The sequence below is a fragment of the Ascaphus truei genome, chromosome 6 (genome assembly GCF_040206685.1).
Source record: "Ascaphus truei isolate aAscTru1 chromosome 6, aAscTru1.hap1, whole genome shotgun sequence".
In the NCBI taxonomy this organism is placed as follows: Eukaryota; Metazoa; Chordata; class Amphibia; order Anura; family Ascaphidae; genus Ascaphus; species Ascaphus truei.
The window spans coordinates 122,350,156-122,375,775 of NC_134488.1; the positions used below are offsets into that span (position 1 = coordinate 122,350,156).

At 39.7% G+C, this 25,620-nt stretch overlaps 1 protein-coding gene across 1 annotated transcript in view; it reads left to right on the top strand.

The window, feature by feature from the left end:
- Window positions 1-25,255, top strand: part of LOC142497812 (IgGFc-binding protein-like) — a 44,969-nt gene extending 19,714 nt beyond the window's left edge. The window contains exons 2-20 of the mRNA XM_075606162.1: window positions 1,229-2,458; window positions 3,053-3,393; window positions 4,189-4,762; window positions 5,428-6,026; window positions 6,618-7,185; window positions 7,399-7,994; window positions 8,589-9,168; window positions 13,618-13,817; window positions 14,163-14,304; window positions 15,223-15,551; window positions 15,770-16,343; window positions 16,777-17,375; window positions 17,616-18,183; window positions 19,439-20,034; window positions 20,531-21,101; window positions 21,964-22,163; window positions 22,561-22,932; window positions 23,234-23,520; window positions 24,391-25,255. Of these exons, the coding sequence (XP_075462277.1) occupies window positions 1,229-2,458; window positions 3,053-3,393; window positions 4,189-4,762; window positions 5,428-6,026; window positions 6,618-7,185; window positions 7,399-7,994; window positions 8,589-9,168; window positions 13,618-13,817; window positions 14,163-14,304; window positions 15,223-15,551; window positions 15,770-16,343; window positions 16,777-17,375; window positions 17,616-18,183; window positions 19,439-20,034; window positions 20,531-21,101; window positions 21,964-22,163; window positions 22,561-22,932; window positions 23,234-23,520; window positions 24,391-24,400 (8,936 nt within the window). The 3' untranslated portion in view covers window positions 24,401-25,255. The remainder of the gene's footprint in view (window positions 1-1,228; window positions 2,459-3,052; window positions 3,394-4,188; window positions 4,763-5,427; window positions 6,027-6,617; window positions 7,186-7,398; window positions 7,995-8,588; window positions 9,169-13,617; window positions 13,818-14,162; window positions 14,305-15,222; window positions 15,552-15,769; window positions 16,344-16,776; window positions 17,376-17,615; window positions 18,184-19,438; window positions 20,035-20,530; window positions 21,102-21,963; window positions 22,164-22,560; window positions 22,933-23,233; window positions 23,521-24,390) is intronic.
- The last annotated feature ends 365 nt before the right edge of the window (window positions 25,256-25,620 follow it).

Below are 25,620 nucleotides of genomic sequence, written 5' to 3' on the forward strand. Positions count from 1 at the left end.
CAGGGGTTGGGTGTATTGTGTATTGGTGGTTAGTACATACACTGGCGACACACTTTATTCGAGCTCGGCTAGTCCCACGAATTCGGGTATACCCGGGTGTATTGAGGTTTGTGACTGTTTTCTGCCCGAGTGCATTGAGGTATTTTCCAGGCAGGGATTGAAGCATTTTATTCCCGCTGGCTGCAATACTGCACAGTATATATATATATACTGCATTACAATTCATGAATTTATGCCATCTGGTAGACACGCGAAGCATTGCAGCCTATTAAATCCTAATCATTATCATTTAACAGATCAGCCGCCCATCAGCCAGGCATGAACCCAGGCTGGGAAGGCAAATGCAACGGGGCTTGTCAGAGGTGAGGAGCGGCGCATTCCAGGTATCTGCCAGGTACATACTGGGTATTTGCTCGAATAAAGTGTGTCGGTGCAGTATTGTAATGTTTTTTGGGGGCAGAGGGGGTGAGTGAAGTGTAAAGTACCCCATTCACTCACCCCCTCTTCCCCCAATAAAGCTGCTGTTTTTCCTTAACCCCTTCATTGCCTTAGCGGTTAGCTGCTAAGGAAATTAAGTTGCCTGTAAATGCATTTTTAATGCATGGGATTCATGCCGGGGGCCTCCGTTGCTGATATTAATGGATTTCATCTCCGGAGATTCCTGGCATCAATCCGATGCAGGGAAAATGCATTTTTTTTCTTGCCACTTCTCAACAGCTTCTCACCACCTTCCTGACAACTTTTCCTGGCGGGACGATTTTGAGAGGAAATCAGGGGCTACTACGGTCATGCCTTGTAAGTGGCAGCAGGCTTAAGAGGCTTTGGCCAAAGGGTTAAACTAAATGACCATTTTTACAAGTAATATATAGGTATTGCACTGTGTATTTTTGTCACATTGGAAGCAGCTTTGGGCATTTCTGTTTTTTGTTGTATAATTTGGTAAAAATCCAAAACCAAACAAATCAAGTTCAAATGTTCATATTTTAGTTACTGTATTGTATAGAGTGAAACAATAATGAATGGTTTATGCAACATTGCACTTCTACTCACTTTAGCTCAGAGACTCACTCCACAACCAGACACTATGTATAAAATGGTTCTGTTTACTTATCATTATGTCCATTATGTACATACAATAAGCTTCCATGTTTGTCTAGCCTCAATGAACAACACAGGATATTTTTAACAGATAAAATTATAAATAACCTGTCTTGGGCTCTCATTTCAGGAATCTGCTCAGCAGGTCCACTGGGCAAGGAGTTTGTTACCGTCTTTATGCAAAACTATAAGCTAAGTTATAGCACTGCAAACCTCCAGTTAATTATGTCCGGTTTTTCCTCCCCTACTTCTGTAACTGTAACGGTGAACAAATCCAGTTTCAAGGAGGTCATGTCTGTGAACGAACGCCAGACAATCTCCATGCAGATTCCTCCAAGCGCAGAGTTACCAGGAATCTCCAAGTCCAGCAAGGTAGTCATAATCCAGTCTGATAAGGACATCTCAGTCCTTTCCCTGAATTCAAAGTGGCAAAGTGCTGATACTAGCATAGTGTATCCAGTTCAAGACCTGGGCACAGATTACTATGTAGTGACTCCTATGGATGGTCCTAATGATGGCTTCAAAGAGTTCTCAGTGGTGAGTTGCGCAGAATCCACCAATGTTGACATCTACCTCAAAGGAGCAGTAACCTTCCAAGGGATGCTATATCCAGCTGGAAGCAAGCTCACTGTCCTGCTGGAAGCCTACAGTGCCATTCAACTCCTGAGCAGCGATGATCTCTCTGGAAGCAGAGTGGTATCCCAGAAACCTGTGGCTGTTTTGAGTGGCCACACATGCACATGGAAGAACACCAATTGCAAACATGTCTACGAACAACTCATGCCAGTCTCCAGCTGGGATACCGCTTTTATCGTACCCCCCATAATATTCCAGACCAATTCAGACATCGTCTTTGTGGTGGCATCCCAGAAAACAAAGATCGAATACCAGTACAGCTCCAAAGAAGAATCCAATAACTTAGTTGCAGGACAAGTAATTAAGTTAGAAGTCCAATCCAACACCCCTATTTATATCACAGCCAGTGCCGGAATCCAAGTTATCTACTACTGTACCGGTTGGAAAGATAGATTTGGAACCGAATATGACCCCCTTCTGATGACCATCCCTTCAATTAATAGTTATTGTTCAGCCTACTACATATATGGTCAACACAATTTTAATAACTACGGTATCCTGGTAGCAAAAACTTCAGACACTTCTAAAGTCACCTACGACTCACGTACTCTTCCAAACCTGTGGTGGAATGATATCCCTGGTACAGATTACTCCTGGACAAACCACCGCACAGGCAGAGGATTCAGTTTCCATCTTATGGCAAATCCAGCTTCACCCTTCTTGCTACTGTCTTATGGACTTACCACATCGAACAGCTATGGGTCCCCAGCTATGTGCATCAACAGTAAGTTTGGCCGTTAATGTATTTCTGTGTGAAAAGGAGAATGTTATTAAATGTTCACTACTATAGTAATTTTGATTATGTATTCTCACACATGGAAAAATTGGAGATTATTTTTGACTCACAGATGTATTTGTATGTGATTGCATTTTAAGAATGGGTAGAAACAAACAGCAGTTATACTTAACCATTACTTTTCCTCATCACACTACTGTAGGTTCATAAACAGAATGTAGTACTGTTTCTTTTGTCCATGTTAATATACAGTAGTGACAACAGCCGGCGTAATTTTGAAGAGTATAGTAGCTTGCATGTAAACACATACTAAATAAATAGCTAACTAATCAGATCATTGCTAGAATTTTCTTACAGTATAAATTACAAACAAATTCATTAATGAATGTGGGATTAATTGCAAAATGTAAATAGATAATTGTAGACATTTCTGCAGTCGAAATTCATGGATCCATTCTAGGTCTGCATTACTCTATCAGTTATCAGTGGGCTCCTTTGTCTCTGTATCTCTTTTGCTGGGAGTGGGGTTAAATCAAAGATCTTTATTGTGATTTGCTGCTGACCTATATCTCCTCTGCTCAGCTAATTCAGGTCCGTCCTGCAGTGCTGTAAAATGCAGATCGAAGGAGAAGTGCAAGATCGCAAATGGGAAACCCACTTGTGTACCCGAGTCTGAATCTATTTGCTGGACAGTTGGGGACCCTCACTACGGCACCTTCGATGGTCGCAACTATGACTTCCAAGGCACCTGTACCTACACTGTTGCCAAGACATGTGGTACTGACAGCACCCTCCCTTTTTTCAGTGTGGAGGCCAAGAATGAGAATCGTGGCAACACCCGTGTTTCCTATGTCAGCTTTGTCCGAGTACAGGTGTATAACTTCAGTATCTCCTTAGTGAGATTTGAAAATGGATTTGTGAGGGTGAGTAACTAATTGTGAAGATCATTCTGTAGGGGGTTGGAGTTTCCTCTTTTGGGCTTGTGCTACACTATGTCTTCTCTTTTAAAATATCTACACTGGTATCTAAAGGATTTAAATCAGCACAGTTCATGACTAAGGGCCCATACATTATTTACTATATTGTTCAGTCCTATTGGGAACATTGTGCTCTATTTAATGGACAGACTGGACAACATGTAAATACCAACTGGAAGCATTTAATATGCAAACTCTGCAACTATAATATACTTTGTTCTTAGTGTTACATATTTTTACTATTTACAACTTGCCTTGCATCTTTATATGTTATGATATGATTATGTTATCCACTTACCAGTTGTATTATCTTACAGTATCTGCTCACTGTGCTATCATGACTGTACTTCATTCTCAGACATAAGGCTCATGCCCAACTAAATGCTATTTAGACACCAGTTACACAATTGAATTCACTAGGTTTATATTCTACTTAAAATGTAACTATAAGCTGGTATATGATATGCCTTTTTGATTCTTAAACAAATACACATAATGGGTCTGATTCTATATTAGCCGTTCAAGTCATCATAGAAGTCAATGGAAGCCATGAAGGTCAGTGGGGAATTTCACCTGAAAATGGCACAAGCAGCCACTTCAGCACATATAGAATTAGCCTTGTGTAAGGAAGACTTGTTTTTGCTATGTTGCTTCTCATTAGGAAGCTATAAACATAGTCACATTCATAAAGTTTAATCATTTGGTTCTTCACTATTCTTTTCACTCTTTGCCTCTCTCAAGGTGGATAATCAACGTCAACGCCTCCCCATAAATCTGAACAATGGGCAAGTCCGACTATATCAATCTGGTGCCTTTCTCATCATTGAATCAGACTTCACCCTGAAGGTGTACTATGACTGGAACTCCATCCTCAAGATCACCCTCTCCAGCAGCTTCTTTGAAAGTGTTTGTGGCATGTGTGGCAATTACAATGGCAATCCTGCTGATGACATGGCTACACCTACTGGCACTCAGGCCCCTAACTTAGCAGACTTTGGAAAGAGCTGGAAAGTGGATGATGGAGACAGGTTCTGCTGGCACAATTGCAATGGGGAGTGCAAGACATGCTCAATGGAGCTCCAGCGGAAGTATGAGAGTGAGCAGAGTTGTGGGCTTATTTCCAAGGAAGTGGATGGCCCCTTTAGTCAGTGCTATTCAACTATTGACCCTAAAATCTACCTGGACAATTGTGTCTATGATTTGTGTATGAATGATGGCTCCAAGCAAATCCTGTGCCAGAGCTTGAAAACTTATGCTGATGCCTGTCAGAGAAGTAAGATCCAGATTGCAGACTGGAGACAGCTCACTGGATGCCGTAAGTACAAGATGGAGATCTTAGATTGCATGTCTATTCACTCTTCAGTTTCTTATTTTTGTGAAGGATGTGAGCTTGTGTGATATCCATTGGCTAAAGACTGGGTTACCTGTCTCATGTCAGTATCTAACTTTATCAAAACACCACACCGAATAAAGATAGGCTTAAAACACAATTGCATAATTTTACATACACGATTCAGCACTTCTCTAGTGAATGGTTCTGTGTAGGAAGTAATTCATATATACAGTATGTATATTTAAACACAATATTAAAAAAAATAAAAAATACAAAACTAACTCAGTTATTAATTCAGTTACGTTACTTTTTGCAACAAGATGGCGAGTTTGAAAAGGAATCCTGACAATTAGCCAATGAACATGACAATGCATGTGTTGTTAGACACTCCCATGGAAACCCTTCTCTATTTCAGTGGGTAGAGCAACTTTGGTGTACATTGAATTATACCTGTGAACATACTGCATAAAGAACCTTATCAAGGAGATCTTGAATGGAAAAAAGTGATATCTTAATCACCTCTTGGTATGCATTGTGAACAGAGAACCTTAATCACAGAAAACGATATAGATTTTTCAGCAAACTGTTACAAATAGGAAGATCTCGCAAGTACACTAATGGCTTACACCTAATTTTGTCTTTTCCAGCAATGCCATGCCCTGAAAACAGCCAGTACAAGCTTTGTGGCAATGCTTGCCCCTCCACCTGCAATGATGATGCTACCCCCTCCACTTGCTCTGAGTCTTGTGTGGAGACCTGCGAGTGTAAGGATGGATATGTACTGGAGGAAGGCAAATGCATTTCCAAGGCCAGCTGTGGCTGCATCTATGAGGGTAGACTGTATATTGCCAATGAGAAGTTCTGGGCTGACAATAAGTGTGAGAAGCAATGCACTTGCAATCCCACCAACAGGAAGGTTGAATGCAAAGCCACTAAGTGTAAGTCTAATGAGAGGTGTTCAGTGGCCAACGGCATCCAAGACTGTTACCCTCTGACCTACGGCACTTGCTCGGCCTCTGGAGATCCCCACTATATCACCTTTGACGGGGTGAAGTATGATTTCATGGGTACATGCATTTATCAGTTTGCACGGCTGTGCAAGAAGATTGAAGGTTTGGTGGACTTCCAGGTCAATGTGCAGAATGAGAACCGAGGTCACAAAGACGTATCTTATGTCACGTCAGTGCAGGTGAAGATCAGCAATTTCGACATTGTCATCAGCAAGCAATACCCAGACATGATTGTGGTAAGTGCTTGATGGAACTGCAACCCAATAAATTCATGTTATGATTAGACCTTTGTTTATTTACAGTTTAGACTTTTAAACTAAAAACACACCATGTCTTTTACAAGTTATAAGTTATGCAGAATTACTATAAAGGAAAAAAAATCTGCTCCATTGTATAATTTGGAGTGTGACTTTTTGTAGAATCCTGAAATCATCCAAAACAAATACATTCATTTTACCATTATCTCCACAGGATCGATATGTAAATAATTAGGCCTATATTTGCTAAGCAGTGCTAAGCCATAGCACACCTTACAGCAAATCAAGTGCTTAGGCTTTAAGTTGCCTTATGACTTTGCTCCGCATATTAGATATGGGCCCTATTACTGTACAATATTTGCTTTTATGTATTCTATCTAACACAAATGCAATAATTTGTCTTTATAAAGGGATGTAGTTAGCATTGGGGTTTTCTTGAATGAAGCCCAAAGGTTCTATTTTTACTAAAAAGGATATTACCATTTAGCATCAGCAACAAAGCAAAGTGATGTATTTTGTATGTCACAATACTGATCTATCATGTTATTTTCACTCTGTTTGTCCTCCCAGTTGGATGGAGTTTTGACCAACCTCCCCTTCATTGTTGACAAAGGCAAGCTTTCTATCTACAAACAGGGCTTTAATGCCATCCTCCAGACAAACTTTGGTTTGCAAGTCAAATTCAACTGGGAAAGCCATGTTGCTGTCACAGTTCCCAGTACATATGCAGGCGCTGTGTGTGGTCTTTGTGGTGACTTTGATGGTGACAAGAGCAATGAATTTAAGATGAACAACACCAAAGTCGCACTCAACCCAACAATATTTGGTAAAAGCTGGAAGGTACAAAATGTACCTGGGTGTACAGAGGATGATAAGGGAGACTGCACCAATCTAGCAGAACTAGAAGTGCGTCAACGCTCTAACCGAGAGGGTTGTGGCATCCTAGTGGACACAAGTGGACCTTTCAATGATTGCCATGCCAAGATTGACCCAAAAGGCAGCTTCAAGGATTGTGTGTATGACGCTTGCTTCTACGTTGGGCGGCAAGATGTTCTGTGCAAGGTGATCGCTAGCTATGCAACCTCTTGTCAAGATGCTGGTGTCACAGTAAAGCCCTGGAGATCTGCCAAATTCTGCAGTAAGTTTTGTGTCTGAATTTGTAACTAGGGTTTATTTTAACTTTGATTTATATATGCAAAACATAACTTTGTTTAAAGTGCTACATTTGTTTGAGGTGGATGTGCTTCCATAAATGTACCACTAAATCAATGTCTCTAAATTAATTTATATGAAGAATGTGCATCCTCCATCTTGTTTACATTTGAGTAACATGTTTTAATTTCAATTGCAGGTCCATACTGTGGTAAAAACAGCCACTATGATGTGTGTGCTCCTGGATGTGCTCCAACTTGCCTAACTCTTTCTCCTCCATTGGGATGCAACGCTGCATGCTCAGAGGGCTGTGTCTGTGATGATGGTTTCATCCTTAGTGGTGGAGATTGTGTCCCCATATCCCAGTGTGGCTGCAATTACAATGGACAATACTACAAGTCTGGTGAAACCTTTTTCCCCAATGGGATGTGCAGCCAGCAATGCTCATGTACTAACAGTGGAGCGGTCACGTGCAAGGCTTTCTCTTGTGGTCCAAATGAAGAATGCAAAGTGATTGATGGACTCATGAAATGCCAAGCTATTGGTTCTGCCAAATGTATGGCAGCTGGTGACCCTCACTACTTGTCTTTTGATGGTCTTTCCTTCGACTTCCAAGGCACCTGCACCTACACCCTCACAAAGAGCATCACAAACAATGCCAATTTGGTACCCTTTGCCATCAATGTTAAAAATGAAAAATTGGGTAATGGACAGGTTGCTGTCACCAAGCTGGTGTCTCTTGAAGTCTATGGTTACACCCTTATTCTTCAATATAACAGCAAAGGTGTAATCAAGGTAAGTCAAGATTGGAGTGTTCTAGAAATCAGACACTACAAATATAATAACTCTTCTAGAATACCATACGTATATCCGTGGTTCTTTAACTTTCCTGTGACCAGGTTTGTAAGGCAACAATCCATATATAAAATAAAGCATATGTGCACATAATGCAAGTCAATTGTTTATTCCTTAAACCTGATATGTCCAGAAGTTCCCTCTGTCATACATTGAACTACCCAAAAATAAAAGCTTTATGCACATATGAATAAGGATGACGAAGACTTATGAGAATAATGTTTAACTGCCTAACGGCAACAGACATATAAATCAATTATTATTTAGGCAGATGGAAACAAAGGGAAATCTTCATAAAAGAGACAGAATTTAGACGTGGAAGTAGTGAAAGGTGGAAATTATTTCTATGGGGTAATTTATGGCTGGAAATCAAAATGTTCTAGTTGGAAATAGCAGCTGTGGCTGCTATCCGATTTAGAAAAGTTTCGTTTGTGCAGCTAGCTGACATTGCTAAAACTGATTAATATTGTAGGTGGACCAGAGAATATTGTACTTACTGTAGATTACAAGATCTGCTGTTTGTTTCTCTCTTAGGTCAATGGAGTGTTCAACAACCTACCATTAACGTTGAAAAGCGGCAAGATTCGAGCCTATCAGCATGGCATGAGAGCCCTTATTGACACAGACTTTGGAGTTGTAGTCAACTATGATCTGGTTTATCATGTCGTGGTCACTGTTCCAGGAAACTACAAAGGCCAATTGGGGGGCCTGTGTGGCAATTACAATGAAAATAAAAATGATGAGTTCCAACTCCCCAACAAGAATTTGGCCCCAGATGCCACTGCCTTTGGGGCATCCTGGAAGGTTCAGATTCCTGGTGTGACCTGTGATGATGGATGCGGTGGAAGTGGCAATGCTTGCCCAGCCTGTGATGACAAGAAAAAAGAAATCTTCAAATCAGATAACTACTGTGGGTTCCTGAAGAAAAGTGATGGTCCACTGAGTGCTTGTTATGCCACTGTTAATCCTGATGCCTATTTCAACAACTGTATGTTTGACCTGTGTGCTGGTCTTGGAGATGGCAAAATCCAATGTCAAAATATTCAGAGTTATGTTGCTGCCTGCCAAGCAGCTGGTGTCACCATCCAAACATGGAGAACTTCAGCATTCTGCCGTGAGTAAAGTCTTGTTTTAATATACTCTAATTTTGATTTAGGAGCTCTATCTGATTGCTTCTACAGTGCAGTATATGTGTGTAAATATGTAATTCTTTGATGCTTGTCTGCCCCGCAGCAAGCGTTCCTCTCCACAGATGCCGAAAGCTCTCTCTCGAGAGAGACACCTTGTAAATATTCAATGTGAGCAGAGAACAGCGGGCCCGGAGTCAAACAAAAGAATGAGACACGTGCGGCTCTATATCAAATCACTAGACTGTTTATTACAGATAACAAGTAGAGTTATATAGACAAAAAGGGTCCTAGAGGTATTTTGCTGAATCGCCTTAGACATATTTGCTGACGTTCTCTACCTAATTTATTGCTACATAGATTATGTGTTGCTTACATTTGTGCCTTCCACTTATTTCTAGGGAGTGAGGGGAGTAAGAGAAAGGAGGATGTGGGAGTAAGGCTTTGTTTATAGAAAGCTAACAAGCTCACATTCTTCCCTTATCTCCAAGGCTGAAAGTTCTAGATGTTTTGCCAGAGCACCTGATCAAGTTTTAAAGCAGTACATACATTAAAAGTAAAAACTAGGATAACAGAAGACAAAATGGTTACTGAAATATAAAATGGTTACTGAAATATATATTAACAGTTCCCTCCTTTTGTCATAAAATGACAAACACTTGTTAAAATGACTAGTTACACTGCTCCTCTATAACTAACGCATTGTAGCTACTCTCATTCTTCACAATTTCCATTTCTGAGAATAAATGGGTGTTGGTGGGGGTTAATATCTCCTATAAGCGACTGCACAAACATCCTCCTCACACACATCTTTCATACTGCATTTACTCAGAATGGCAAAACAGCAAAAGAGCTGCTATGGTCAAAATGGATGATTGTCCTTGTGGTTGATTCAGGCCCCTGGGTGACCTCCCACATTCCTCACATCCTTATATCCGATCTTCTCAGTCCACCCATATCCTTTAGAGACAGTCGATTTAAAGAACAATTAACCATTTAATTGTCCTGCTGGACCAAGCAGTTATCCAATTGTGCATGATTTTATTCCTTTCCGGCCATCATATCGGCCCAGTTGATTTCTTCTTCGGTCTCTTCTTCTGGGGGACTGCCAACATCTTCATCACCGAAAAGAGACATAGCGTTGGTGGAGGATTGCAGCATACTTCTGGACAAAAGTTTTGCTGTAATTAACACATACATAGAGAGCAATGAGTAGGACAGACACACATACAAAAACATCCGCCAGCTTTGCTTCCAGAGAACAAATCCAACCACCGTCGTTTAAACACTGAAACCACTCTTCCTAAATAACATAACCTGGTCTGGTTGCAGGGTCCTCTATCTATCCTTCTAACACAAAATCAATAACTTCCCTAGGGCAAACTCATATTTCTACAACCTTCATAAAAAAAATCTTATATATGGTTCTACAAGTGTCTTATAACATATTGCCCTTTTCCCAAGGGGTTAAATGTAACTCGTGTTCTTGGGGTGCAACCTATTGGGTATAGATAGTACATTGGGTTACATTGCACATAAGATATGGGCTTTGTTTACCAGGATTCCATTATATGACGAAAGAGTATGCATATATACTATACACAGACAATAACAACTAAATAAAAATTACTAAATAAAATATAACTGTTGCTACCCGATCATCTTTGTGTGTACACTACTTACACAAACCTAATAAAATATACATTATAATTAAAATAATAAAACCTGCAAAGAAAAAAGATTATTAAAAAGTTCAAAGTTCATGTGTTGAGGCCCGGACCTTTGCCTGTGTCTTTTTCCTTCGTTGTTTAAATTTTGTATTCTGTAGCAGCTGTGTCTTTTGGCTTTTCCACCTTGGCTATAATTTAACTTGAAGCAACTGTGGGTGGTGCTGGGATAAGTTGCACGTGCGTAACGTGGATCCAGGAAGAGACCTCTGCCACTTTAATTGCTGTAATAGTAGTAGTAGTAGGGTCTTTTCATCTGTGATGAAAAACGTTCTTGCGTATGGAATGCATGACCATTAACCCGTCTCGAGTAGGTGCACTTTCAACTTTGACCTGTGCCTAGAGAGACTCAAAAATATATTAGTTGCATACAATACTTACTAATTGTTTTACTAAGCAGTCTTTGTGGTCTTGACTTTGGTACAGTTTAAATTCATAAAACTTTGTTGCCAAACCAAAAGAAAATGGTTAAAATGATTTTGTATAGAACTCCAAACTAATTACTCGTAATATAATTTCTTTGAAAAGTGCCGAGCACACTGCCAACTTTAAAAGACACTCAGCATTATTCTTAAAAATAATTTCCGATTAAGCCATCTAACTTCTGGGCATAGACAGCTATATAATAAACAGCAATAATACCCCTCCTCTGTTCACATCTATTATATGTGAACAACATTACACAAAGGATAACAGCATTTAAAACATAACTAAATATAGTTGCTTGATCTGTAGCAAAACTAACCTGAAACCTTTGGGTATAAAATTTACATTAAAACCTCAAAACACTACTGAATATAAATATAATCTGCTATTGTTTTCTGACAGACACCTGAAAAACACAAAATAACATCTGGTTTGCTGAGAACAACCTGTAACATAAGAAATTATAGACACAGGTTTACAAACTTTTTTTTTCTTCTTCTCCAGGATTGCAACAAACTTGAGATAACTTTCTGGGCATCCTGCCAAAACCTTGGAACAAGACAGATAATAAAAATGATTAATTACTGGAGTTTTAACATGCAGTGCAATACAATTTGAAACAGCTTAAAAATGAAGCACCTTACACGGCCCGATACAGGATAAATAATGACGGTTATTCAGAAATGAAAACTGGATTTTTGTTAAACAGAAAATTATAGGCTTAACATATACTTTAAACAGTTTATAGTTACTGGTTACACACAAAAATAATAATACAATAATAATACAAACAAAAATTACCAAGACGAGGCAATGCAGAACTGTTTGATCCTGCCTGCAAACTATATTAATAAAAATGTCCCTTTTTTTTTATTATCATATCCTAAACTACAGTTAAACCTAATTTGTACCTACGTAGCTTCAGTTAACTTTCGTGTCTGAAATGTATCTGTATCAAATCACTAGACTGTCTATTACAGATAACAAGTAGAGTTATATAGACAAAAAGGGTCCTAGAGGTATTTTGCTGAAGCGTCTTAGAGATATTTGCTGACGTTCTCTACCTAATTTATTGCTACATAGATTAAATGTTGCTTACATTTGTGCCTTCCATTTATTTCTAGGGAGTGAGGGGAGTAAGAGAAGGGGGGATGTGGGAGTAAGGCTTTGTTTATAGAAAGCTAACAAGCTTACATTCTTCCCTTATCTCCAAGGCTGAAAGTTCTAGAAGTCTTGCCAGAGCACCTGATCAAGTTTTAATGCAGTACATACATTAAAAGTAAAAACCTGAATAATAGAAGACAAAATGGTTACTGAAATATAAAATGGTTACTGAAATATATATTAAGTGTGTGTGTGTGTGTGTGTGTGTGTGTGTGTGTGTGTGTGTGTGTGTGTGTGTGTGTGTGTGTGTGTGTGTGTGTGTGTGTGTGTGTATTTAGGAAGGTAGCATGGTTAAAGCAGCAAAGCATGTATAATCTTATTTTATTTTTAAGAGATAAGTTCTGTGGCATTATATGCATTTTTTCATATTCCTCTCTTAATAACATTTTAATGGATTTTAAAGCACCTTTTGATCTTTATAGCACCTTTTAGTCCACCTCCCAAGCAGTGCTAAATATTTCCAACACTTTCCTATTTATGACAATTTGTTGCCGATGTTCACAGCAGTTTGAGCTGTAAACTGTAACAATAGATAATGTTATATTAGATATATATATATATATGTATATATAGAATTATTATATATGTATATGTGTATATATATATATATATATTTATAATATATACATTGTAGCTGTTGAGGTACTGTACACTGACTGTAGGATTGATTGGAACTGAAAGGCGGCCATTTAGTTAGGCACACCATCAGGATTTTTACAGATTTATAATAAAAGCACCAAACGCTAGTCTGCTAAGGCAAGAATGTAGAATTATACATTGTCACATGCTTTAAATAGACAAATAAGAAAAAAAGAAGAAAAATAGGGGTGGGGGTGCAATATTGCTGCTTGAAGTTGCTGGGTTTGAATATGCAGCGCTTGTGGGTTTGAGTCCAGCCTCGGTTACTTATACTTCCTGCCTGTGAACAGTAGAAAGTCAGATTATCTTCATATGTCTTGGGTACTACACATACAGTAGCATGTTCTTTAGGACAGGGACAGTGTCTCTGTTATTTTTCTATGCTCAGCACTGTGTACAATAGTCATGATATTTAAGAACAAAGAATTATTTTCTTCATTTCAAAGTGCCACAAACATTTCCTTTCTATCTCCAAATTAGCTCTGAGCTGCCCAGCCAATAGCAAATACAAGGTTTGTGCAGATGTTTGCTCCGCAACGTGCGCTGGCATCACAAGCCCTGTCAAATGTCCCACCTACTGTTCTGAGGGCTGTGAGTGTGATGATAGATTCTACTTTGATGGACAGGGCTGTGTATCAATGGACAACTGTGGCTGCTTCCAAAATGGCAAATACTACCGGGTGAGTATCTTGTGCATCGTGTTCATACTACTGGGTGGGATAGTTCTTGCTTTTGACATTAGTAAAATATGGGAAAAGCGAGCCTTTATCATTTATGTATATACAGATTCACCTAGTTTCATTTTATTTATTGTTTCCTTTTCTCAAAAGTTATCTCTTTACACTGCACGTAAGTGTTTTTAATGTTGTATTTCATTCTACATGTATCATGCCTTATTTGACTAATTTTCCCCTCTGTCGCATCTTGCTTGCTTTTTATGTATAGTTTCTCCATTATATTAATTCTTATCCACCCTATTCTGCTAAATGTATAAATGCTGAGGATATTCTACTGTATTTTCACAGCCGATGGAGAAGGTCTTATCCAGTGACTGCAAAGAAGTCTGCACCTGTAGCCCAGCGGGTGCTCTTGAATGCAAGGACACTGGTTGTGCCAGTGATGAAAATTGTCAGATTAAGGATAGCGTTGTTGGATGTATCAATATAGGTAAAGCCAAGTCTCCATGTTAAAAGCATGTTAAAATACAGCGCAGTGTTAGGTAGGTTGGTATTTACTCTGGCACTGCTGGAAGGACTAACAAAGTAATAAGTAGTAGGGGGTCAGTCATTAAAATGCATTACTTTATTACGTACTGTAAGCCCAGTATCTGCATATAATATATTACTATGATAAAGTAGTTGAAAAAAGAAAACTGTAAAATAGGAATTACAGATCAGAGCCTTTGTGTAAAACATTTGAAGAGCTTTGTTATACACAGAATGTGGTAACTTGTCAGTGAGAATCTTCAGAGCCACTTGTACTGTATTGTATTCTAGTATCTACAGGGGGAAATAAGGTCAGATACCTTAGCAGATCTCATGTGTGCTCTATGTGCGGTAGTAATAATAACAGGGTTTTTTTTGTAAACAGCTTGGGCCATTGTTCAGTAGAGCTTTCCCTGTAATATGTATAGTTATTTGTTCCCTTTGTTTAAGTTTTAAAGTGAAAAAGTTAATATTTATCATGAATGGACATTAAACTGCATGTCTGTTAACGATGAATATTGGATATCAGACTTTTGTGAATAAACTCCACAGTAGTCCTACCTTGTCCAGATGATTTAAAAGCAGCATTGGGTCTGATTCCTTCACCCATCTCAGACAAACAAGTAATTTGTTTAAATTGGTGAATTCCCATTCCATGTCCCAAAAAAACAAGAGGTGGAAATGAAGGAATAGAGGATTTATTGACACATTATTAGTATTTTAAATATTAGGGTAGTTTTCTTCCACGCCTTCAAAAAAGTTTTGTTCTTTGAATTGGAAGTTTTTAATTTTCCTTCTCTTTCCTAATAGATTTACTATTCTGCATTACAAATGTAGACATTACTGTATTTATCACAAATAATACATTATTTCTTTCCAGATCCATGCAAATCCATGAAATGTAGGACCAAGGAGACCTGCAAGATTCAAGATGGAATTCCAGTCTGTGTCCCTGATTACACAGGCACCTGTTGGGGATGGGGGGACCCTCACTACAGCACCTTTGATGGTTACAGCTTTGACTTTCAGGGCACATGTTCATACATTCTATCTAAATACATTGGCGATGATGCCACGTTGGTGCCCTTTACAGTTGATGAAAAGAATGACAACAGAGGGAATCAGGCAGTGTCCATGGTCAGGCTTGTCAATATCTACGTGTATGAATATAAGATCTCCATTCTGAAGGGCGAGTTTGGCAAAGTTAGGGTAAGTTTCCCAAACATTTGTTTTGTTTTATATATGGATATGAAGTTAAAAACTACCAGCATCAAATCTAACAAATGGGAGGTACATAATCTAAAATGTTTAAATCAGAATAGATTGTATACATGGGTACTGTAGGTTATTATATTGCTATACTGCATGCCACAAAGCATTAAGATGACTGGTATTCTTATCTCTTTTTCCACTGTCTCCCCTTATAGATAAATGATGTTGTTACTAATCTGCCTGTAACATTACTAGATGGAAAGATCTCTGCAAGCATTAGTGGTCATTATGTTGTAGTGCGTACAGATTTTGGTCTTCAAGTATTTTACGAATATAACTGGCATGTGGTGGTCACCCTTCCCAGCAGCTATTATGGTGCTACTGGTGGCCTCTGTGGTAACTTTAACCAAGATCCCAAAGATGACAAGATTTCCATAGACAATAAACCAGTCACCGCAGTCTTAGATTGGGCCAAGAGCTGGAAAGTCAATGACAGAGACCCCTTCTGCTGGGACTTCTGCCGTGGAAACTGTCCAACATGTGATGACAGCAAGAAGGGCTTGTATGGAGGAGATCAGTATTGTGGTATCATCAGCAAAGCCGCAGACGGACCCTTCAGAGAGTGTCACCCCAAAGTTAGCCCAAATAATTTCTTTGACAGCTGTATCTTTGACGTCTGTATAAATGGTGGTGCTAAAGCGTTACTGTGCCAGGCTCTTAGTGCTTATGCCAGCACTTGCAGGAAGCAAGGAGTAAAAATATATGACTGGAGAACACCGTCTGGATGTGGTAAATATGAAACTTACATGAGAGACAAAAAATATATCTTCTCATTGTTGCATATCCCAACTGTTCATACTTTCACATTTGTGGAGTCTAGTCCTAGTTACCCATACTGATTTCCCAGTGACTCCATTATCTCTCTATAACAATGGCAGGGTGAGATAGTGGATGGAGTGAAAGAGAAAGGGGAAGGAGGTGGTAAGAAGGTGCAAACATACAACATTGATTTTCCAATATTTAATTCCTTAAAACACTGTAGTTATGATTGTTATGACATGCTACATATTAGAGTGGGGCACAGAGGATTGTTCTGTGGGGAAGTGTAGGTACTAAGAGACTAAAGGAAATGATCATGAACGTTTTGGGAGCCCATTTGGATAGCTGATATATTTTGAAATACTCGTTACACATTTAAATTGATTGTTTCTTTTATTTTAAGTTCTACCTTGTCCTGCAAACAGCCACTATGAGGCCTGTGGAAATGCCTGTCCAGCCAGTTGCTTTGACCAAACTGCCCCAGCACTATGCAAGGACGCCTGTGTGGAGACCTGCCAGTGCAACGATGGCTTTGTTCTCAGCGCTGACAAATGTGTTTCTGTTGCAAGCTGCGGCTGCAACTACAACGGTTTCTATTATCAAGCGAACCAGGAATTTTGGTCTGATGACACCTGCAGCATGCTCTGCAAATGTGACCCAACCTTGGGCATGGTGGTTTGTAAGCCGACCAGCTGCAAAGCAAGTGAGAGATGCATGGTAGTCAATGGAGTCCGTGGATGCAATCCAATAAGCTTCTCTACATGCTCAGCTTCAGGTGACCCTCATTACAGCACTTTTGATGGCAAGAGATTTGACTTCATGGGCACCTGCATTTACCAATTAGTTGGAGTGACATCTAGTGATGCATCTCTCACCCGCTTTACTGTTAAGGTTCAGAACAACAACCGCGGCGACAAAGCTGTATCCTACACCAAAGTCGTCACTTTAGAAGCCTATAATATGACGTTAACCCTCAGCATTGACTACCCACGTCGTATCTTGGTACGTATAAAGCAAGACAGGCAGCTTGTTAATAATTATGTTTTGTCTATTATTCACTATGTACAGTACGTTGAAAAAGAACAGACTCAGTTGAATTTTACTTTGTTACATCACTAACAATAAAAAGGAACACAGGTTGTATCTATCTTAGTGTCATGTTGTGCATGCTAGATTTTGTATTTCTGTATTGCTGTATTTATATTGATCATTAAATGTCCATTTTCTTGTCATCTTTCTCAGATTGATGGAGTTGTCAGCTCACTACCAATATACTACCAAACTAACAAAATCACGGCGTATATCAGTGGCAATCGTGGCATTATAAAAACAGACTTTGATGTCACTGTTACTTATGACTGGAACAGCTATGTGACAGTGACATTGCCAAGCACCTATTCCAATGCTGTGGCTGGCTTGTGTGGCAACAACAACAAAAACCCCAATGATGATCTTAACATGAAGAATGGAAATGCAGCATCAAATTCTGCACAGTTTGGTGACAGCTGGAAAGTAGGTGAGGTCCCTGGTTGCTCCCGGGAGTGCACAGGAAATTGTCCTCAATGCTCCGAGGCTAAGAAACAAGACTACAAGGGTGACAAGTACTGTGGAATCATCACCAAGTCCAATGGGCCATTTAGTCAATGCATCTCTACCATTGACCCAGCACCATACTTCGATGATTGTGTTTTTGATTCATGCCAATACCGTGGTCATCCGTCAGCATTCTGTAATGCTATCACCATCTATGTGGCTGCTTGCCAAGCTGCTGGGATCAAAATCCAAGAATGGAGATCAGCCTCTTTCTGCCGTAAGTTTTGCTTTGTTTAGATATACAGTATTTACCAAAAACACTGTGCAGGCTCTTCATAAAATGTGCCCTTTGTCATTGCATTTACATGACATTGAAGGTATTGTGAACACACCTGCAAGAGTGGGATTATGAAGATATATGCCAACTACACTGTACTGTATGTGGCCTTGCTTACGTGGTTGCTTGCTTGTGGAGTGGTTATACTGTATGTAGCAATAAAAGCAGTTTTAGTGGAATTATGACAAATACTACAATGAGATGTTCAATTTTTCCACCATTAGCCATCAATTTATCTGCCATGTCTGATGAAGTGACATAAACATATTTAGGTTATTGGTTTGGGTGATATGTAATAAAATAGAATAACACATTTATTTATTTTTACAAAGAAGCCCCGATGCATGTCCAATATGACAAATTATTTTGTTAATTTCAATATGTTTTCACTTCTCACAATTATGGGTCATTTAGTTCAATATTTTGTTCAAAACATATCAATCTGCAACCGCGACAAGGTGACCCTTTCAACACATCGTCCATTACCAATGTTACTGTATACTGTGTCCTTGAGGCAGCGAGGACTGCAGCGCACTCCTAGGAGAGGGGAGGGAGGGAAGGAGGAAGAGGGGGGAGAGCAAGGCGGGCGGCCAGGCGGAACCCCTGGGACTGCTCCGCGGAGTGAGAATGACTGACACAGCCCCATCCAGGCAAGGACACTCCCCCTCCCTTAGTAGCCACGCCCCCCGCCCCCTGCTTTTACTGCTGCCCAGCAGAGGGAAACCTAGAATGTCCATAACTTGGGGGGTGAGTGACATTGGAAGCTCAAAATAGTTGCGTTGACCTACAAATTCGCAGCAGACGAAAGTTTCGTGGTTCGACGTGGTGCCGTTTGTGAGATTCCGATGCTTCTGACATACAAACGAACGGAAAACAGAATCCAACTTAGAATTATAGTATAGATAAATCTAAAAAAAAAAAAAAGTGCTAGAAAAATATATATACAGTACACTTCCCAGGCTTACTGCTATAGCAAAGGTCATTAACACCTTCCTCCTTTGTTTTACTGTGGTTGATATGTAGCCTCTAAATCGCAATGTCAAACACCGCTATCTGTGTTATATTGTATCATGAATACTTCAGTCTTTGTCATTATTTTATAAAGTATGTGGTGGGGGTCAGAGAATTAGTGATCCATTTACTAAAACGGTATTTTAACACAGATCTTTCCTATCTATTTCCTGCCTACTTCTAGCTGCATCTTGCTCTATAAACAGTCACTATGAATTGTGTGGAAACGGGTGTCCTGTTACCTGCCTTGGTATTTCCTCACCTGCTGGCTGTGACTCCCCCTGCAAAGAAGCTTGTCACTGTGATAATGGTTTCATCCTGAGTGGCGATAAGTGTACCCCCATCGCCCAGTGTGGATGTGTCTACCAGGAGAGGTATTACCAGAAGGGTGAAGCTTTCTTCCCACAAGGGCTGTGCAATGAGAAGTGCCAGTGTGGAGACAATGGAGTCGTCAAATGCCGGGCAGAAACGTGCGGGCCCAACGAGGAATGCAAAGTGGTGAATGGAGTCCGTGGGTGCCAGCCAACGAGTTATGGCAAATGTGTGGCTTCTGGAGATCCACACTATATTTCCTTTGATGGGCTCACATTTGACTTCCAAGGCACCTGCACCTACACATTGGCAAAGGTGGTGAAAGATGATCCTCGGCTAGTGAAATTTTCTGTGGTTGTGGAGAATGAGAGCTATGGCAATGGAAAAGTGGCGGTGACAAGGCTGGTGGTAGTTTCTGTGTATGGTTACACAGTGGCCATTGAGAGAGACATGGCGTGGAAAGTGAAGGTTAGTAACAGCCATGCATATGTGCATGAGCCATTGTGTAATGTTAAATCATAGAGAACTTACAAATTAGTTAGTAAAACATGGGTAATTCCAAATTTCCTGCCTGGCAGCTAAACAGATACCAAGAAATAGTCCCAAATACAATTTCTGTTACTTCTCCTGTAACACTGTCCTTTCATTCCCTTCTTGTCAAACTACAATAACACATCTCTGTTTCTCCACTTTGTGCCCAGTTTGCTTTCATTTTCTCTTTACTCACTTGACAATACCAACATGTCTGTCTTATCTCCAACAAATTCAGAAGGGAAATATCTCACGGCAGAGATAATGCATTAACCGTTGCTCCACTTTTAAATGCTAAAAAAATTACATCCAAGCAGACTATTAAATGCTTGGCATTGTGAGCAAATAATCCCAGTGTCAGCACACAGGTAGAATGAGGCAATGCAATGAAGTAGGCATTAGTATTGATTACTTTTACTACTTGTACCCACAGGTTGATGGAGAGCTCAACAAATTGCCATTGATCCTTAGAGATGGAGATATCTCAATAAATCAAGAAGGGAAGAATATTGTCTTACAGACCAACTTTGGCTTGAAGGTTCTATATGACACAGTTTTCCATGTAATCCTGAGTCTCCCCAGTTCATATAGTGGCAAAATGGGAGGCCTGTGCGGCAACTTCAATGGAGATCGTAATGATGAATTCAAGCTTCCCAGCAGCCAGGTCGTCAAAAATGTGAATGAATTTGGGGCAGCCTGGAAAGTGAGCATTGCTGGAGCCAAGTGCAGTGATGGTTGTGGAGACCAGTGTCCTGTGTGTGATGCCACCAAAATCCAGCTATACAAAGGAACATCATCCTGTGGCATGATCACCAACCCAGCTGGGCCCTTTAAAGCATGTCACTCCAAGATCAACCCAGATGAATACTTCAACCACTGCACCTATGACTCGTGTGCTGTGGAAGGGAAGGATGATATCCTGTGTAAAAACCTGCAGGCCTACGTAGCTGCTTGTCATACAGCTGGTGTCACCATTGCCTCCTGGAGAACCCCCTCCTTCTGTCGTAAGTTAATCATAAAAATATTTCTACATTTAATAAGAATATTCTGTATGTCCCATTAAAGTATATTGACTGACGCTCAATATAAGTGTTTAGACTCACAGAAATACTGTAGACATAAAGGTAGACGAGAACTTATCATAAATCCATATCCTCATGTATGTAATAAAGATTTAAAGGGGGGGCAAAAATAAAGGACCAAGCGGTCAGTCAGCCAGACTGCCGCAGATATGATCCGACCGCACACCCCCTTAATAAACACACTTCCCCATATACTGTAGGCTCCAAGGTAAAAATATAAGGGCTATTGCCCATTACCTGACCACAGGGGTACTTTGAAGTCCAGAGATCATCTGTATGTAAGTTCCACTTGCGTGCAATCCTGGTAGGGTATATGACAAAATCGATGAGAGCAAAGGAGCACTGCTGGTAAGAGAATCCACAAGAAAAAATCTTATAGAAAAAATAAATAGCACAACTCCACGACTAAAACTGAGGGTAGTTTATTCATGAATACACATGAATACACTTTTTGGCGCGAAATGGGGCTTATAAATGTTAGGAGGTATGTATACATGTTACACCTTGATAAAGTCCCACGGGACGAAACGCGTTGGTGCATGGGCTGTGTCTCTGTCCCTGTGTAATCATGTGTATTCATGGAATAAACTACCTTCAGTTTTAGTCGTGGAGTTGTGCCCTTTATTTTTTTTATAAGATTTTTTCTTGTGGATTCTCTTACCAGCAGTGCTCCTTTGCTCTCATCGATTTTGTTATGTCCCATTAAAGGCCTGAAAGGACCTGGGGGGTGCCACATTGCCTATAAAGTTGGTATCTAAACGTAATGATTTATTTTTCTTTCCAGCTCTATCCTGTTCTGCCAATAGTCATTATGAGCTTTGCACCAGCACCTGTGGCAATACCTGCTCTGGTATCACAGCACCAACCTCATGTACAGAGAGATGCTTTGAAGGCTGCGAGTGTGACTCCGGCTACGTGTTTGATGGAGACAAATGTGTGACTCTGGACAAGTGTGGCTGTGTCTTCAATGGAAGATACTTGAGTGTAAGGACCATTTTTCTCATTTGATAGCAAAGAAGTTAATACTGGTTGTTACTGTTAAATCCCATTTTAAAGATATTTACCTTGACTTGGAAAAAGAAATAGACGGTGGGCAAATTTTCCATTCCCTGGCATGTGCTTGACAATGTAGCTTGATATATATTTTTTACCATTATTGCTCAGTTAGTCCAATTTGCCTGATGGGCCTCTTGGGAATGTCTGAAGACAGAGACCTTGCTCAAACTACATGTAAGGTGGTAGTTTCTAAAAGCCGCAGGTTGTTTTTATAGGTATCATAAAACCATTATTTATGTTCCTTTTGCCTTCACTTCCTTCCTTTGGCTGTAAACTATTCTTAAGAATGTGATGTTTTGAGACTTGTACTTTAATCCCCCTACAGGATGGTGATTCCTTTGTAACTGTTGATTGCAGCCAGCAGTGCAAGTGTCAGGCCGGAGGTGTTATCTGCGAGGCACTATCCTGCAGATCCAATCAGCAATGCGAACTCAAGGATGGGTTGCGGGGCTGCTATGTGACAGAAGGCGAATGTTCAGTCAACACAAAGATGTTAAGCACTTTTGATCGCTTGTCTGGTGGACCACTGGGGCCTGGTCCTTATGAAGTGGCCTCTCTATGTGACACTAATTCAGCTTCTTGGTTTAGAGTCATAGCAGACATTCAACAATGTGGCAAAGGGGAGCCATCTGTTGCAAGGCTCCATATTTTCCTTCGTAATGCTCTGGTGACCATATCTAAGGAGAAAGAGGCCTGGGTAAGTCATCATACGACTCCTATTATTTTTTTTTAGAAAAAACCCCAGCTCCTATTAAGTTTTAGAATACAGACCGAGGCCTAGTACTAAGCTGCTTTATCTCTAACGTGAGTGCAATAGAGACAGACCACCACTATCCAAAGAATAATTGTATTGTATTTGGACTGCAGAATGATGGCTATGGAACAGTTTAAAGAGACAGTTTGTTGTGCCGGTTATGGAATTATAGTACTGGGTGCAAGAATTTGTATTGCTTGTTCTAGGCTCATCTGAAGGTAATCTTGCATCTCTGTTTTTCTAGGTGAATGGACGCTCAGTAAGCCTCCCGGCTCAGGTGTCTGGTTTGCTGTCAGCCAGCATTAGGGAGGCTATTGTTTTGGTTCAGATTGGCTCAGACTTGAGAATAGTGCTAAGTGAGAGTGGAGAGCTGACACTGCGTGTGGCACAGGGATTGTCCAACTCTCTGTGTGGGGCATGTGGAAACTTTAATGGCCAGAGTTCAGATGACCTTCAGGTTCCTGGAGGAAAAACAGCTTCTGACTTTTTGGGGCTTGTTGCATCCTGGAGAGCTCTTGACTTCAGCAGCTGGTGAGTGACTCCTTTTCCCAAATATCCACTCTCACAGGTGTGAGACACGAATGCCTTATAGTTCTCTATACGCTTCATATGGGTAAGTTGGTTATTAACTAATCAGAATTGCTGATATTCACTTGCATTCGGGTCCCTTTACATACTGATTTCAAACTATATGAGGGCTAGTCTTTGCTATTCAAAGCATGATATTCAAGCTCATCAAGTGCTGAGTACAATTTATTATTATTGCAACCACCTATAGAATTCATTACAGCATACAGCAGCCAATTTGGGCACCTCAATATTACTGTTGCCTTTCAATTGGATATTGTAACATTAATACCCATATCATTAGACTCATTGTATCAACCCCACGGTTTAATAAATCTGCCCCTCAGACATATCAGTATCAATCAATGTTCTCTTTAACACACAATCTACTCTCAAGCCACAGTTCTTGTGTTTTATTTGTATATATTATATATGCCTTTACATTCTCACCATTAATCCTCATCATTTGTTGTGACTATTCATTTTAATAACAGAATTAAACGTTCATTTTTACGCTCCCAGGGTGTGCACCATAAATGTATTTCCTTATGAAGATCTGTGTCTTGTCACGTCATTTTCTTCTTCTTTCCTACCATTCTCTTTAGTACATAGGTAGCATCCCATTGCCACATTGCGGCAATACGGCACAATCATATATCTTTATTACATTCACATTTATAATACATTGTTATCTGTTCAGCATTCTCTTTTTTTGCTCCTGCTGCTTAAAATGAAGCATGTCAGTCATAAAATTCTTTGCTCACATACCTTCTATCACCCTTTAAACCCGCTTATGCTACAGTATACTCTAACGCAGTGTTTTTCCCCTTGCAGTAATGTCTGAAAAATTTTATGAAGATATCTATACCAAAGAACCCAACCCTACAATGGTCCTTTCTCATCTGCAAGATATGAACCCAAACCAAACTGCATCCACCCATCACCGACAGGCTAACTAGAATGTACCTCTTGTCTGGGCACAAAGATAAGATGAACTAAAGAATTACACCAAGATACAAAGACCACTTAGGCCTCTGAATTGTTAAACCACTTAGGTCTCTGAATTGTTAAACTAGGCGCATTACAGGATTTTATGGGCCATACAATGATATAATGCTCATAATTCTAAACCAAATAATGCTTTCCTGCCGTGCTCTCTCTCAACTGTGACACATTCACTGTCTTTGGTACATACAGTACAATACCTTTAATTTTCCCATTGTTTAAATCACGTTACCCTAATGCTAGTCTAACACTGAAATAATACCCCCTAACACGTCGTTAATCTAGTCATGTATTAAAGATGCTAAAGTGTTATAACCATTAGATTACAGCACTATGAGTACCTTTTTGTTATATAGCACTATGTTGAAGGAACACTACTCCTACATTTTCTTTAATGCAAATCTGCTAGTCTGAAATAAGTAAGCTGCTTAAAAAAAATTGCAAAGATACAATGATTCAAGATTGTATGAATACAACGTGTTCTCTGTGCCTTTGTCTTTCCTTTCTTCTGTGTAGCTCACGTCGGGCTTTAGTAAATCTTGGGGATAAAAAGGTTATGGTATAGGGTTTCTTTTTAAAAGTGAATTGTGTTTGGCTTTCTTTTAGGAGAATGTGAATAAACTCCACATTGGCGACATAGCTTCATAGCTACCATTGAAAGAAACAATCTTTAAAGCAATAAAAAACACAATAAAAAAAAGATGTGTATTGTTTTTTTTAGGGTCTTGGTAGATGGTATTTAGAATCTCATCTGACAAAGGTACACTTTAGTTAATGATTATGTTTTTCAGTCCCCTAAAAATGGTTAAAATACGCTGTAGCTACTGTATATTTTGAAGCAACTGCTCATTAGATGTTACCAAAGGGACATTGGGTGTTAATGAATATATATTTAGGGTGGTGTAGAATTTAAGTGTCCCCAGGTTGGCAAGCTATATATTACTACTATGTCATGTGACTATCCATATAATAATAACTTTATTTCATATTTATTTATTTTATTTTATAAAATATTTTACCAGGAAGTAATACATTGAGAGTTACCTCTCGTTTTCAAGT